Raw genomic sequence first — 14,772 nt, 5'->3', positions numbered from 1 at the left:
TGGGTCTCGTTATTTTGCTCTGGCCCTTGCTCTGGCCCCTTAAAGACATGCACATCGGGTGGAACAATGATGAACCTTTACATTTAAAGAAGCCATTCAGCACTGAGAAGCAACTTCTCAGCTCCACTGCAAGATGCTAGTATCCATGTCTGCTGGTCCATCCAGCCATTCAGCTCAGCCCTCTCAAGGCCACTCGACTGCTTCATTAAACATTAAATATTTCCCCCTCCCCCCGCTTAATGACATGCTGCAATGAATATGCTAGTTTTAATTGTATTGCAATTTGATTTTTTAAAGAAAGCACTTTTTGGTTCTAATTGGTGCTGCTGATTAGCGACCTTTCTTGGAGGCATAATTGGGCAGGACAGAGGGATGAGGCAGAGTGTGTGTGTCTGTCTTGACTGTAAAGCATTTTTTTAAAAGTACATATTTTATTTGTGTATAAAGTGAAGCTTTTCATCAGTTTTGCATCAAAATCACAGCTTGTCCTGCAAATTTATTCCAAGTGCAGTCCTCGGATTTTAAGTCCAGGCAAAAGTTTTTCTAACAGATTTATTGTGCCTTAGGTCACATGAGCAGTTCAGCATAGCATCCCCCTGTGGACATATTGCCAGACATGAAACGAATTGAGAGCCGTTTCATGTAAAATGCTTCCCCTTAAACAAATTTCTGTGCACTAGGTCCTTTGTGAAATTGAAAATAACACCCCCCCTCCCTGACACATTGCCAGAAGGAAATTAACTTATAATTTCTTAAGGCACACTGGCAGGCTTTGCTAATGTTCATGGCTTCAAAGGCTTTGGTTTTTAAGGGCAGACGGGGGGATAAGTGCAGATAAAGTGAAGGACCACCTGCCCACAATTGTAGAAACGAGAGGAAGGGGGTGCGCCACTGTAACAGTGAGACACCCACCCACCCCACAAACATACCTGAAGAAGCGCAAAATGGCAGTCGGTGGGACAACTGCCAGTCCCAAAAAGGCAGCCACGTGGTTTCTAGGGCAAGAAAACAGTGACTGCAAGAGTATTTTCTAAAGCCCTTTTCCAGGAACCGCTCTCCAGAGGAGTCTCTCTCTCTCCCACCCACACATGCCCCGCCTAATTCCAGGGGGTGATCCCCCCCCCGGTTGTGTTACCTGAAGGCAAAAATCATTGACAAAATGGGTCACCTGCGCTCTCTGCCTCCGACTGCTGCACAGCTCCTACTCCTCTTTCTCCAACGCCAACTCTTCAGCTGCCTTGTAGTCCCAAGGATTGGGGCAGCTGGCCTTTCACGGCCATGGGGTGGACCAGAGGGAAGACCGCTCCACTCAGGTCTGCTCCCAAGCCCCGTCCGCCTGGCCTGGCCGGAATGGCCAGAAGTCAAACCAACGCTGCTGGGGACATCCAACATTCTGTTCGGTCGCCATGGAGAATTCTCACCCAACTGCCGGCCGCCTCTGCAGCGTTGCCCCCAGGGATCCGGCCCTGTTGCGATGGGCCGCAACTGCCACCCACGACAGGACTGGGTAAGTGGCCATTACAAGGCCTTAAAGACTGTCAGTGTGATCGTAATTCTGTAAACAGCTTGAGTGACAGCATGGAGACTGTAAGGAAAATTACAGTTTCCTTTTTATTTTTTAAAGCTCTTTCAAATTTCCATTTTTTGTATCGTGGGCTGTGTGGGTCAGGCCAAAGGGGCCCCTCTGAGTCCAGCATGGTCAGCCAGATCCCCACACAGCAGGTTGGGCTAGATGACCCTTTGGGAGCCCTTCCAATTCCACAGTTCAGTGATTCTTTCTGACCTGTGATTCCTGCCTTGCAGGGGTTGGACTAGATGAACCTCAGGACCCCTTCCCACTCTACCATTCTATAATTCTTTTCGTCTTTCCTGGGTCTTCCAGCCTGTGCATTTTTATTTTTTTTAAAAAAAAGTTTAATTGAACAACGTAAAAGAAAGAGTTAACAATGGCAATTCCATATATACCTATTTAATGCATAGGTATTATCCAAATGCATGCATGTTTATTTTCAACCTACTGTGTTTTGCAAAAATGTGTTCCAAATATACTTGCCTGTGTATAGTCTATGTCTGTAAGCAATACTTGGGAGTAACTAAGGCGTAAGCAGCTCTCAATATATATATTTAGCAAGCACAATTGGATGACAGAAAGATTCTAAAATGAAGGCGTTGCTCTTTATGTCACAAGCTGGGCTGATATGTAGCATTGGAGCTATTTGGGTGTAGGAGTGTTACCTGATCATAGAATCATAGAGTTGGAAGAGACCACAAGGGCCATTGAGTCCAACCCCCTGCCAAGCAGGAAACACCATCAGAGCACTCCTGACATATGGTTGTCAAGCCTCTGCTTAAAGACCTCCAAAGAAGGAGACTTCACCACACTCCTTGGCAGCAAATTCCACTGTCGAACAGCTCTTACTGTCAGGAAGTTCTTCCTAATGTTTAGGTGGAATCTCCTTCTTGTAGTTTGGATCCACTGCTCCGTGTCCGCTTCTCTGGAGCAGCAGAAAACAACCTTTCTCCCTCCTCTATGTGACATCCTTTGATATATTTGAACATGGCTATCATATCACCCCTTAACCTCCTTTTCTCCAGGCTAAACATGCCCAGCTCCCTTAGCCGTTCCTCATAAGGCATCGTTTCCAGGCCTTGGACCATTTTGGTTGCCCTCCTCTGGACACGTTCCAGTTTGTCAGTGTCCTTCTTGAACTGTGGTGCCCAGAACTGGACACAGTACTCCAGGTGAGGTCTGACCAGAGCAGAATAAAGTGGCACTATAACTTCCCTTGATCTAGATGCTATACTCCTATTGATGCAGCCCAGAATTTCAGCCCAGAATTTGATGGTGGCGTAGGATTTCCCTGTTGGTCCTCCCCAAGGTCAGGGTTGAAATACTCCCATCTTCAAGATGCCAGTATGAAGTACCAGCACCAGGCCTACACAGTGTTAACAAAAAGTTAATTTGAATTACTAGACAATAATCAGATTGGTTTCTGGCAATCACTTACCAATCCTGAGCAAGATGGTCTCTGCATTCTCCTAAAAAAAGAAAATTGGCTAAATTTGTGTGCAGACAGGTGTGCTGAAAAATTGCAACATCACAGACCTGTGAGTCTTGTCTCTCAGTGAATGAGACTGAAATATTAATATTAGTTCTTATTTCGCTGTACAGTGGTACCTCAGGTTACAGACTCCGCTAACCCAGAAATATTACCTCGGGTTAAGAACTTTGCTTCAGGATGAGAACTGAAATTGCGGCAGCAGGAGGCCCCATTAGCGAAAGTGCGCCTCAGGTTAAGAACAGACCTCTGGAACGAATTAAGTTCATAACCCAAGGTACCACTGTAATTGAAATCACGAACATCATAAACCAGGTCAAGGGAAACTGATCACAGTATTAAGTTTGCGTTTCATTTAATGTATTAAGCAAATCCTCTCATAAGCAAGAGTGGAGTCCCTGCTTTTTCAGATCTAAGCCCTGTGATGTCTTGGTCATGTTGCAAATCCTGTGCTGTGTTCTGCTTCCCATCAGGAACAAGAATGCCTCCATCAATGCAAAGGTAGAGGACACCTGTCTCTCCACCACATCAGATCAGGATGCTCCTCGGGGGAAGATGGTCAGTATCTTCAACTGCAAGATCTACACTTCTCATTCTGGGAACACGGTACATTGTTTTGCCTTGCAAGGATGCTATTAGCCTTGGGTCCTTCTTGCAAGACCTCCTACCACAAATAAAGACCCAGCATAAAAAAATATTTTCATAACAAATATACATAAGCTGCCTGATTGCGGGGGGGGGGGGGGGGAGCTTGGAGTGATTTTGTCACTGAAAATTATTACAGCAAGTATTTGAAATGTTCCAAAGGTTAAACAATAAGCTGGGACAAATTAAATCTTATACCAACTTTCTAAGCATCTAAACACACCATTATCAGGGCAGGCTCCCTGTTCAATTTATATACTGCCCTTTATCAAAAAATCTCAGGACAGTGTACAACATTAAAAACATATTACATCAGAACATCAATGATAAAAACATAATAAAAGCACAATGACAGCCTAATAAGCCTAATAGTCCTCTCTCTCTCACTTTCACAGGCCATATATTATTTCATAGCTATAAGGCCTGAGTAAAGAGGAATGTTTTTGCCTGGTGGCTAAATAATAATAGTAATAGTAATAGTAGTAATACTTTATTGTTCATATGCTGTCAATCTGACTGGGTTTCCCCAGCCACTCTGGGCTGCTTCCAACAAATTAAAACATAATATAACATCAAACATTAAGAACTTCCCTCAACAGAGCTGCCTTCAGATGTCTTCTGAAAGTCAGATAGTTGTTTATTTCCTTGACATCTGATGGGAGCCCAGGATGCTTTCCTTTCCTTCACAGATCCCTGTACAACAGCCTCCTAGCTATCGCTGAGCCATTCATCAGATATGCCGGGGGGGGGGCAGGGAGGACCCTTCTAACTCTAGGTTTCTATGACAACCTTGTGTGCAGAACCTGGGCCTGGCTGGCTGCTCTGGCTTTTGAATTGTACCCGCATGATGGGAGACTTTGTCTATGGCCATCAGGAGATGGTAACCCAGTTTTCAGCTTTAAAACAGGCTCACCAAAAATCTTTGAGGCAGATGAAGTACAGAGCGCTATCTGGTCCTACGCCTGACTTCCACCCACATGAGATGCGAAGGGGCTCTTGGGGGGGGGGGGGCTTTCTATGTATCCCCTACACTAGCAGGTGCCCAGCGCACTTTCTGCTGCATGTGTGGAGGTCAGGGATGGGGTCAGAAGGAGCAACCTCACTCCCCACAAACACACATCTGACCTCTTCAAACTGTTGCAGCTGCCACATAATAGTAATAATAATTTATTATTTATACCCCGCCCATCTGGCTGAGTTTCCCCAGCCACTCTGGGAGGCTTCCAACAGAATATTAAAATACAATAGTCTATTAAACATTCCCTAAACAGGGCTGCCTTCAGATGTCTTCTAAAAGTCTCATAGTTGTTCTCTTTGACATCTGGTGGGAGGGCTTTCCACAGGGCGGGGGCCACTACTGAGAAGGCCCTCTTCCTGGTTCCCTGTAACTGGGCTTCTTGCAGTGAGGGAACCACCAGAAGGACCTCAGTGCTGGACCTCAGAGTCCGGGCAGATCGATGGAGATGGAGATGCTCCTTCAAATATACTGGACCGAGGCCATTTAGAGCTTTTTAAAGGTCAGCACCAACACTTTGAATTGTGCTTGGAAACGTACTGGGAGCCAATGTAGGTTTTTCAGGACCTGTGTTATATGGTCTCGGTGGCTGCTCCCAGTTACCAGTCTAGTTGCCGCATTCTGGATTAGTTGTAGTTTCTGGGTCACCTTCAAGGTAGCCCCACGTAGAGTGCATGGCAGTAGTCCAAGCGAGAGATAACCAGACCATGCACCACTCTGGCAAGAGAGTCTGGGGGCAGGGAGGGTCTCATCCTGCGTACCAGATGGAGCTGGTAGACAGCTGCCCTGGACACATACTTCAAAAGTATGGGACGGGGGGCATGTAGCTTGCCCAATCAATCTCTCAGCTCCTGTTTGGCCACACTGTGCCCCAGCAGTGCCTTTAACCCTTGTCTTTCCTGTGTATCTGTGCATTAGAAAGTTTGGCAGAAACTGGAGTTCTTCACCCAGCAGCAAGGGCCAGGACACCAATGAAGCAGATTTCCCAGTGTTAAAGCATTTGCCAGCACAAAATCGCAGACAGCATATCCTGGTCCGGGAAAAGGTCAGTGATCCCATATTATTTTCTCTGGAATAACATATTCCCACATAACAAACCTGTTTGGGCTCGGAGATCTTCAGGGGAGAGCCTTCTCTTGGTCATCTTCACAAGCATTGTTGCTGGGGATGTGGGAGAGGTCCTTCTCAGTAGCAGCCTGGGGCTCCCAGACAATTTTGGAACTCCCTCCCTAGAGAAGAATATACTGGCTTGCTCCTTGCTCCCCTTCTGCCCACAGGTGAAGACCTTGTTCCCACAAGAGCCCACAGGGCAGCATTCCAGGGTTAGTCTGACCAAGGCAGAATAGAGTGGGACTACAGGCTGGCAGACAGCAGTCCTGAACACTCTTCAGAAACTGGGTTTTGCCCCTCTAAGTCTGGGCTCGGGCCAAGCAAAAGCTATGGTTAGCCAAAGAATTATAGACACCGAGAGACAATAGGACTGCTTAAGGTGCCCCGACTACAAAATTGTAGAAATCGAGAGATACATAGCTGCTCCAGCAGCCTCTCTCTTTTTTCTTGTATCCAGAAATGCAAGAAGGACAAGTTTTTGTGTGTTTATACACCTATCGCACTTTTAAACTTAAAATCCATTGTTGTATATTGTTTTAAATGTTCGTTTTGCTATTGGGATTGTAGTTCCATTTGTGTTTCACAAGCTGGTCTCTGACCGTAATAAATTTCATGCCATGAGTGGGACTATAGAACTTCCCTTGATATGGACACTAGACTTCTGTTGATACAGCCTAGAATAGCATTGGCCGTTCTCGCCGCTGCATCACACTGTTGGCTCATGTTCAGCTTGTGGTCCACCAAGATCCCTAGATCCTTTCCACATGTACTGCTGGCAAGCCAGGTGCCCCCATCCTACACAGAAGATGCCAACCAAAGATGGGGCAGCAGGTACATGTTGCACTGCATGAGAACATGATACAAATCCCATGGGCAGGACAGGGAGAAGTGTATTGGGGATGTTGCCAGAGAGAGCAGAGAGCAGAATAAACCAGGAGACCTAATCCTGCATCTTATTGACTGGGTCTCTCTCTTTCTCTTGTTTGCAGATCAAAGCTGGAAGCAGAAGCAAGGGGAAAGTGTGAACTTCAGCGCCAGCGGAAACCCCAACACTGGGTTGAGAAATCTGTGTAACGAGGCAATGTACATTTGCTTTGGGCTTTTATCTCTCATATTGCTCTATTTGTGGAAGTCGTGGTGAAGTAGAGACGGTGCAGTATAGTGGTCACAGCACCGGCCTAGCACCTGGGAGAGAGCAGTTTTCAGATTCTCCCACATGGCCATGAAGATTACTGGATGTGACCTTTGGGCCATTCTCCAGTGCTCAGCTGAACCTACCTCTCAGAGTTGTTGTGAGCATAGGGGAGAACAGTATATGCCACCTTGAGCTCCTTGGGGGAAGGTGGGATATAACTAGTAATAAATAAATAATAGTAAGTAGTATATTTGGGGGGGGGGCACAGAAGATATTGTAAATCCAATAAGCGGAAGATACTGTAAATCCAATAATAACCCTAAGAAGCTGCCCCCATGTGTGTGCAGGTTTTGCTCCTGTTGTTTGGAAGATTCTCTAGTCATAAAAAGTTGTTCAAAAACAGTGGTTCCCAAACTTTTGGGCCCCCACCTCCTTGGTTCCAAAAATCCACCCCCTGGGGCCACTAAGTTACCCTTTGAAATGCATTGTTCACAGTAGTGGTTTGCATAACCGAGTAAGGATGATAGTAACTCACTAAAGTTAAATAAAAGCAGTAAAAATTAATTATGCATCTATTCAAAATCAAGTGAAAGCTCTTTCGTTTAAGAAAGCTGATAAACTGGATCTAATGAAACCAGCTTTTCAAAGTCTAATAGTCTCCCCCTGCTCTTAGCTCCCCACCAGGTAATCCCACCAAAGCCCCCACTTTGGGAACCACTGTTAATGCTGTGCTTTAATGTTGCAGACCTTGCAATGAAGGGCGGGTAAATGAAGAGGAACAAGAAGAACTTTGAGGTCTGTCCTGGGAGTCCATCGCAACCCACACCCACCTTAGGCTCTGGTTCTGCCAGCAGTTGCCTGCCCTGGCTGTGCAACCCACTTGCCCCAAGGTTCTGCCTTCTGGAAGGATGTTTGTCCATATTATCCCAGCAATGAACAAATCCCTTTACCAGTCACAGGTACAGTGGGGGATGGGGAGTATTTGATCCCCTCTAAATTTGCCTGTTTGCCCTCCGACGAAGAAATGACCAGTCCATAATTTTAAAGGTAGGTTTATTGTAGCTGTAAGAGACAGAATAACAACAGCAGAAACCCAGAGGACAAAAGTCAGAGATTGATGTCAGGCTCCCTGGTATCTTCACTGTATGGAAGGAGCTGAGATTAGAAGCACCTGCTGTAAGGGAGAGGTCTTACCTGTAATCCCAGCACCTTACAGTACCTGTACAAAAGACACCTGTCGACAGAAGCAATCAATGCAGCAGATTCCAAACTCGCCACCAAGACCAAAGAGCTGTCCAAGGATGTTAGGGACAAGATTGTAGAGCTGCACAAGGCTGGACTGGGCTACAAGACTATTGCCAAGCAGCTTGGTGAGAAGGTGACAACAGTTGGTGAAATAATTTTCAAATGGAAGAAACATAAAATAACTGTCAACCTCCCTCGGTCTGGGGCTCAATGCAAGATCTCATCTTGTGGAGTTGCAATGATCAGGAGAACGGTGATGAAGCAGCCCAGAACTACATGATCTCAGGGCAGCTGGGACTGTAAAAGGTAAAGGGACCCCTGACCATTAGGTCCAGTCGTGGCCGACTCTGGGGTTGCAGCGCTCATCTCGCTTTACTGGCCGAGGGAGCCGGCGTCCAGCTTCTGGGTCATGTATCCAGCATGACTAAGCCGCTTCTGGTGAACCAGAGCAGAGCAAGGAAACACCGTTTACCTTCCTGCCAGAGCGGTACCTATTTTGTTGGGATACTGCCAGGGAGACAAAGTCCATCTTGACTCCACGTCGTCTCCGGACGTCCATCGATCTCCCGTAGACACGCAGTATCAGCAATTAGCGACACGAGCTCCAGAAATAGCTTGCCACATTCCAGAGCCGTGCACGCTCTATCAGCAGATAACACACAGCGAAAGATGCACTCAGGAGAGCATTATTTACAAGTTTATTTCTGTGTTGATCAGAACAAAGAAAAACATGACTGCCTGCTTCAATGTCTCCGGCACAGAGAGAACGAAACGAAAGACACAACAGAAACATCCTGTGAAACAGGAAATGCGCAGGCTGTGACACAAACATCCTGCTCCCTTTTAAGGTGGAACGGAAATATCTACTTGCACTTTGACGTGCTTTCGAACTGCTAGGTTGGCAGGAGCAGGGACCGAGCAACAGGAGCTCACCCCGTCGCGGGGATTCGAACCGCCACCCTTCTGATCAGCAGGTCCTAGGCTCTGTGGTTTAACCCACAGTGCCACCCATGTCTCCAGCTGGGACCATAGTCACCATGAAAACAGTTGGTAACACACTACGCCGTGAAGGACTGAGATCTTGCAGCACATGTACAGGCCCGTCTGCAGTTTGCCATTGCACATCTGAATGACCCAGAGGAGAACTGGGTGAAAGTGTTGTGGTCAGATGAGACCAAAATTGAGCTCTTTGACATCAACTCAACTCGCTGTGTTTGGAGGAGGAGGAATGCTGCCTACGACCTCAAGAACACCATCCCCACCATGAAACATGGAGGGGGACATACTATGCTTTGGGGGTGTTTTTCTGCTAAGGGGACAGGGCACCTTCACCGCATTGAAGGGACGATGGACGGGATTGTGTAGCGTCAAATCTTGGGTGAGCACCTCCTTCCCTCAGCCAGGGCATTGAAAATGGGTCAAGGATGGGTATTCCAGCATGACAATGACCCAAAACACACGGCCAAGGCAACAAAGGAGTGGCTCAAGAAGCACATTAAGGTCCTGGAGTGGCCTAGCCAGTCTCCAGACCTAAATCCCATCGAAAATCTGTGGAGGGAGCTGAAGGTTCGAGCAGCTACACATCAGCCTCGAAATCTTTCTGACTTGGAGAGGATCTGCAAAGAGGAGTGGGGCAAAATACCTCCTGAGATGTGTGCAAACCTGGTGTCCACCTGCAAGAAACGTCTGACCTCTGTAATTGCCAACAAGGGTTTTGCCACCAAGTACTAAGTCATCTTTTGCTAAGGGATCAAATACTTCACTCATTATAATGCACACCAATCTGACTTTTTTTCTTCTAGCTTTCTCGGTGTTTTCCTGTTGTTATTCCGTCTCTCGCAGCTACACTAAACCTACCATTACAATTATGGACCGGTCATTTCTTCGTCAGAGGGCAAATTGGCAAATTTAACAGAGGATCAAATACTTTTCCCCATCACTGTAATTGGTCACTAATGCGAAGGCTTTGAAAGGGGCTCTGCAGCCGTTTAGGGATAGTCATTTGGGTCATGGGACCCCCCCCTGCTGTTGCCAAGGATGCTCTGCTCTGGCAAATCTGCATGGCAGTTTCGCATAAAGAGGAAGCCTAAATCTTGCACAGGACAATCCTATCGCTTCTGGGGAAAAGGGGCTCCCTGTCTGCTACTCTTCCTAATCTGGGCATCCTGACTCTCCATTAACCATCCCCATTCTCATTCTTTACTAAACCACCAATTTAATAATTTGCCCATACTTGGGGTTACATTGGATAACTCATTACTGCCATGCTTCAAACAACAGAAGCAAGCAGAAAGATGCAGCCACCAGTCCCTCAGCTGTCACCCAGCCACTCTAAATTCACTCTATATCATTTTTTAAAATTAAATTATTTCAAGTATATAACAACAGCAACATGCATATATGTAATATGTTTTCAGTCTTGTTCGTTTCGATTTGCAAGGCCCTTGTCCAAGGCAGGCAAAGGCAGGTTCATGTTATTGTGAAAATGGGATATAAAGGGAATTTCCATCTCTTCCGATGAGATTGTTGGAAGATTCAGGGTGGATAGAAGGAAAGGCCTTCATGCACCACATTGGTAAACTGTGGAACTCCCTTCCACAGCAGGCAGCGGTGGCCACCAAGTTGCTCAGCTTTAAAAGAGGACTGGACAGATTCATGGGAGAGGAGAGGGCTGTGGATGGCTATGCTAAAACCAGGTGTGGGGGCAGTTAAATGACTCCCCAAAAATCCCATGTCCCCACCATAGCCTCTAACTAAGGCCAGGAAATGACCATTTACGCAAGCACCATACATACACAACAGCAAAGCGGCTCAAAAGCAGTCTATAAAATTGGAGCAATAAGCAAATATTGTACTATTTCCTCTGCCTATCCAATATAGAAAACTGTAAAAACTTCAGATAATTGCCAAAATTCTATGGTTTGACAGATTCCCTTGGTTCCAACGGCTAATGACTCCTCTGGAAGAGGGGAATCCAGGGCTCCCCCTGACTCCATAATCCCTTAAGGATAAGGTCACATACTCCTTGTCCCTCCACAAGGTATGAAGTTAGCCACACAGGAGGCAGGAGGCAGTCAAGGGCAGCACTTACTCCAGACAGAAGCTCATCAGTGGTGGATTGAATCCTGATACTTTCAAAGAAGCACAGGAAAGCCTTGCAGTGAGTGGGATGTGTAAATGCTTTTATTCTTGGGAAGCAAGTACTTAAAAGGAGTCAGGAACAAGGATGATGAACGGGTGGGTGATGGGTTCGTTGTTCTACATGCCAAACACTCCTGCTTTGTGACATACTTGTGATGTATCGGTGATGCTGTTGAAAGGTGTATTATGGGAAATGGGGAGAGGTCTTAAAAGTTCATGCAATCTGATGCTCGGGGTTCCTACTCTTTCTGTGTTTGAACCTTGCTTCAGCAAATACAGATCAGGTCTACTGGCTGCTGTTTTGTTTCTTTAACTTGGCATGGAGACTCCTTTTGCTGACTGGAGGGACTCGCGGGAAGTGGCACCCCCTGAGCTGGGCAGCAGAGTAAATCTGCGCCCCAGGATCTTTTCCCTTATCAGCTGCTAGCCAGGACGGCTGTGCCCTGCCTCCACAGCCAGAAGCATTCATGCTTCCAAATACCCATTGCTGGGGAGAGGGCGGCTCATATGTGTGTTTGTGGCTCACATTTAGACATACGACATGCAACAGCTACACAAAGCGAGAGTTAAAGCAACGGAATGTGCTCAGATAAATGTTTCAGAATATATTAACAAAGTTGTGTTAAAGTATATATATAATAATCATTAGAGATATGAAATGATGTATATTATTGTGTCTGCTTAAATTTTTGAGCATGACTAAAATGTATTTTGTATCAATGTATAAGGAGAAAGAGGGAAATTGTATATTTCATGCCCACCAAACTGCTGTAAACTCTGGATTTTGTTCTGCCTTGTTGTAATCAATAAAATCACACCAAGCTGCATAAATATGGTCGTTCCTTTTGGCCTCTTGCTGCTTCTACTTTTTGTGTCTGTTTTTCCAATAACGCCTCTTTGCCACCTTGCATTATACCATTGATCCAACAGTCAAGATGCTGGACTGGAAGGGCCGTTGGTCTGATACCGCAGGCTCTTCCTGGGTTGTCACAAGAGGGCTGTTGGCTGTGGGTTTCCAAGAGCAGACCAAGGAAGGAAGGGGGTCCATTTCTCCACATAGCTAATTTCTATCTGATTTAGACATTTCATGTAACTGGTGTTGTAACTAATCCATAACGTGGCTCCTTTTTAAAAATTTTCACCTATGATCTTTTAATTCTTTATTTTTTTCTTTTTTCTGATATCTTTCATTTCACTCCTTTATTGTGAATAGCATTTTATAGAGGTATAAATAACTGTAAATATGAAAAGAGACAAAGCATTCTCTAATTTTTTTCCTTAGTTATATGTATTTCCTTATTTTGTATTTTCTTTTGTTGTAAATATCTGTTTTGTAGTTTGTATAATTTTATTTTAATTATAAATAAAAATTTAAAATTAAAAACAAAATATGGCTCCTTGCATTTTCCATTGATTTCAGTTTGGGTTGTGTCCCGTCCCCCCAGTAAAGTCCAGCAATTCCCTGTTCCCCCTTTGTCTCTTTCTGCCCTCCTCTGCCCCCCCCCCCAACATGAAATCCGGCTTCCCAACCTTCTCTTGGGCTTCCTGGGTGTATCTGCCCTCAGTTGGGGTCAGGACAGAGCCGTCTCGGTCTGGTTCAGCCAGCAGGGTCTCCTCTTCCAAGAGAAACTCTCTGCTTTTCTCCTTTCTTTAGATGCAACAAAGAAAAACGGTTCTAATAAACCCTTCCAGGTGTTGAGAAAACATAGGCTCTCTTTTCTTCACCAACAGGATTTATTTACTGCCTTGGGAAGAAAGAGATGCATGTTGAGCAGATCCAGAAGAGGGAGACATCAGACCAGAGATCCAAATTAGGAAGGAGGCCTGTTAACAAACGCACCACCTCCTGCTCATAAGTGCCGGTTGTGTACCTTGCGCTCCCAATGCAGCAGGCTGCTCTGAGTTCCCGTTGCCCCGTCTCAAAAAAGGACATCCATGGATCTGAAAGACCCATAAAAGAAAAGGCTGCCCCCAATCAAGGGGCGTGTGTATGATACAAGCCTTTCCCTGTATTTCCACTCTTAGCAGGGCTCCTACAAGGCTAAACCTTTTTGAGCTTTCTAATTTGAGAAAATATATTCTGTTTACTTACTAAATCTGTATACCACCCTTCACCTGAAGATCTCGGGGTGATTCACAGGATAAGAATACGAGATACAAACACAAAAGACGTAATAAAAACAAGAACCAAACTTTTCTACCTTCTATTATGTTACAGTGTGGGGTCACCCCGTAAAGCCAACTTGGCAGTAGGTGCTCAACAGATAAAGTACACACACACGTACATGTGCAATACACAATTAGCCTACAGAATTCATTGCCACAAGATGAGGTGATGACAGCTAGCATATACAGTCATACCTTGGGAGTTGAACATTTTGGCTCCAGAATGCTGCAAACCCGGAAGTGAGCCCATTTGCGAATCCGAACGGCGCTGGTTCTGATTGGCTGCAGGAGTTTCCTGCAGTGAATTGGAAGTTGCCCCTTGGTTTCCGAATGTTTTGGAAGTTGAACGGACTTCCAGAACGGATTCCATTTGACTTTGCAGGTACAACTAGGGTGTTTTAAAAAGGCTCAGAAGGATGAAGGAGCAGGAGGCAAGGCTGCTGAGCAGTGTCACGGGGAGCTGGCAGCAACAGATGCTACTGTCTAATTGGAACCTCTGTATTCAGGGGCACTGTGCCCCTGAGTAGGGACAGAGCAGGAAAAGGCCTCACTGGCAGTCTAGTCGCCTCTGATAAAGATGAATATCCTCGTAAGCAGGACACACCCTGGTTCTAATCTTTTGTTTGTTGTTACTTCAGGTCCTGTCCACCATCCTATCTCCATCTATTTTAAGAGGTGCCAAAAGCAAGGATGAGCCTGAGGGGGTTGCACATCCACCATTCTTCCTTGCTCCTACAGATTTTTTTGCCGTGGTTCACCACTGTTGATGCTGAGCCACGCTGCTCTCCCTGCCAGGAAATGGGGTCTCTCCCACCTAAGAAAGCAAGCACATCTCAGAGGCAGATAATGTGCAAATTCATGCGTGCTCGCTGTAAATGTATCTTCGTGCTACAGAGCACAGCCATCCTGGCTAGAGACTGATGGGGTGGGGTAGGAGCTTTTGATGGTGGTCAAGACTTAATCTGAAGGGTTTTTGTGCTCTTTTTTGGAATTATGTTTTGTATCATTATTGTTATACATTATTATGAATTACCTGGGGCCTGTTTAGTCTTACTGTGTAGGCTTACTGAAATGTTTTCATTTATTATTGTTTACTAGCGGGCACATGTACAGTGGTGCCTCGCAAGACGAAAAGAATCCGTTCTGTGAGTCTCTTCGTCTTGCGTTTTTTTCGTCTTGCGAAGCAACCCTATTAGTGGATTAGCGCTATTAGCGGTTTAGCGGCTATTAAAGGCTTAAGGGATTAGCGGATTAGC

General features: G+C 45.8%; 1 protein-coding gene across 1 annotated transcript; it reads left to right on the top strand.

The window, feature by feature from the left end:
* Positions 1-108: 108 nt before the first annotated feature.
* Positions 109-8,480, top strand: LOC310680719 (uncharacterized protein). Its single transcript, XM_083447738.1, has 4 exons — positions 109-1,507; positions 3,533-3,665; positions 5,642-5,764; positions 6,819-8,480. The coding sequence occupies exons 1-4, from the start codon at positions 1,407-1,409 to the stop codon at positions 6,852-6,854; spliced, it is 393 nt and encodes a 130-aa protein (XP_083303864.1). The 5' UTR covers positions 109-1,406; the 3' UTR covers positions 6,855-8,480.
* The last annotated feature ends 6,292 nt before the right edge of the window (positions 8,481-14,772 follow it).

The sequence above is a fragment of the Podarcis tiliguerta genome (genome assembly GCF_965153285.1).
Source record: "Podarcis tiliguerta genome assembly, chromosome: 6".
In the NCBI taxonomy this organism is placed as follows: domain Eukaryota; kingdom Metazoa; phylum Chordata; class Lepidosauria; order Squamata; family Lacertidae; genus Podarcis; species Podarcis tiliguerta.
The sequence above is the reverse complement of the archived record's forward strand: the minus strand, read 5'-3'. Positions and strand labels throughout refer to the sequence as shown.

Bases quoted from the DNA above. Each gene is read 5' to 3' on its own strand.
- LOC310680719 (XM_083447738.1), top strand. From the start codon at position 1,407: ATGGAGAATTCTCACCCAACTGCCGGCCGCCTCTGCAGCGTTGCCCCC. The intron at 3,666-5,641 runs GTACATTGTTTT...TGCATTAGAAAG, and splicing joins CTTCTCATTCTGGGAACACG to TTTGGCAGAAACTGGAGTTC. The intron at 5,765-6,818 runs GTCAGTGATCCC...TCTTGTTTGCAG, and splicing joins ATATCCTGGTCCGGGAAAAG to ATCAAAGCTGGAAGCAGAAG.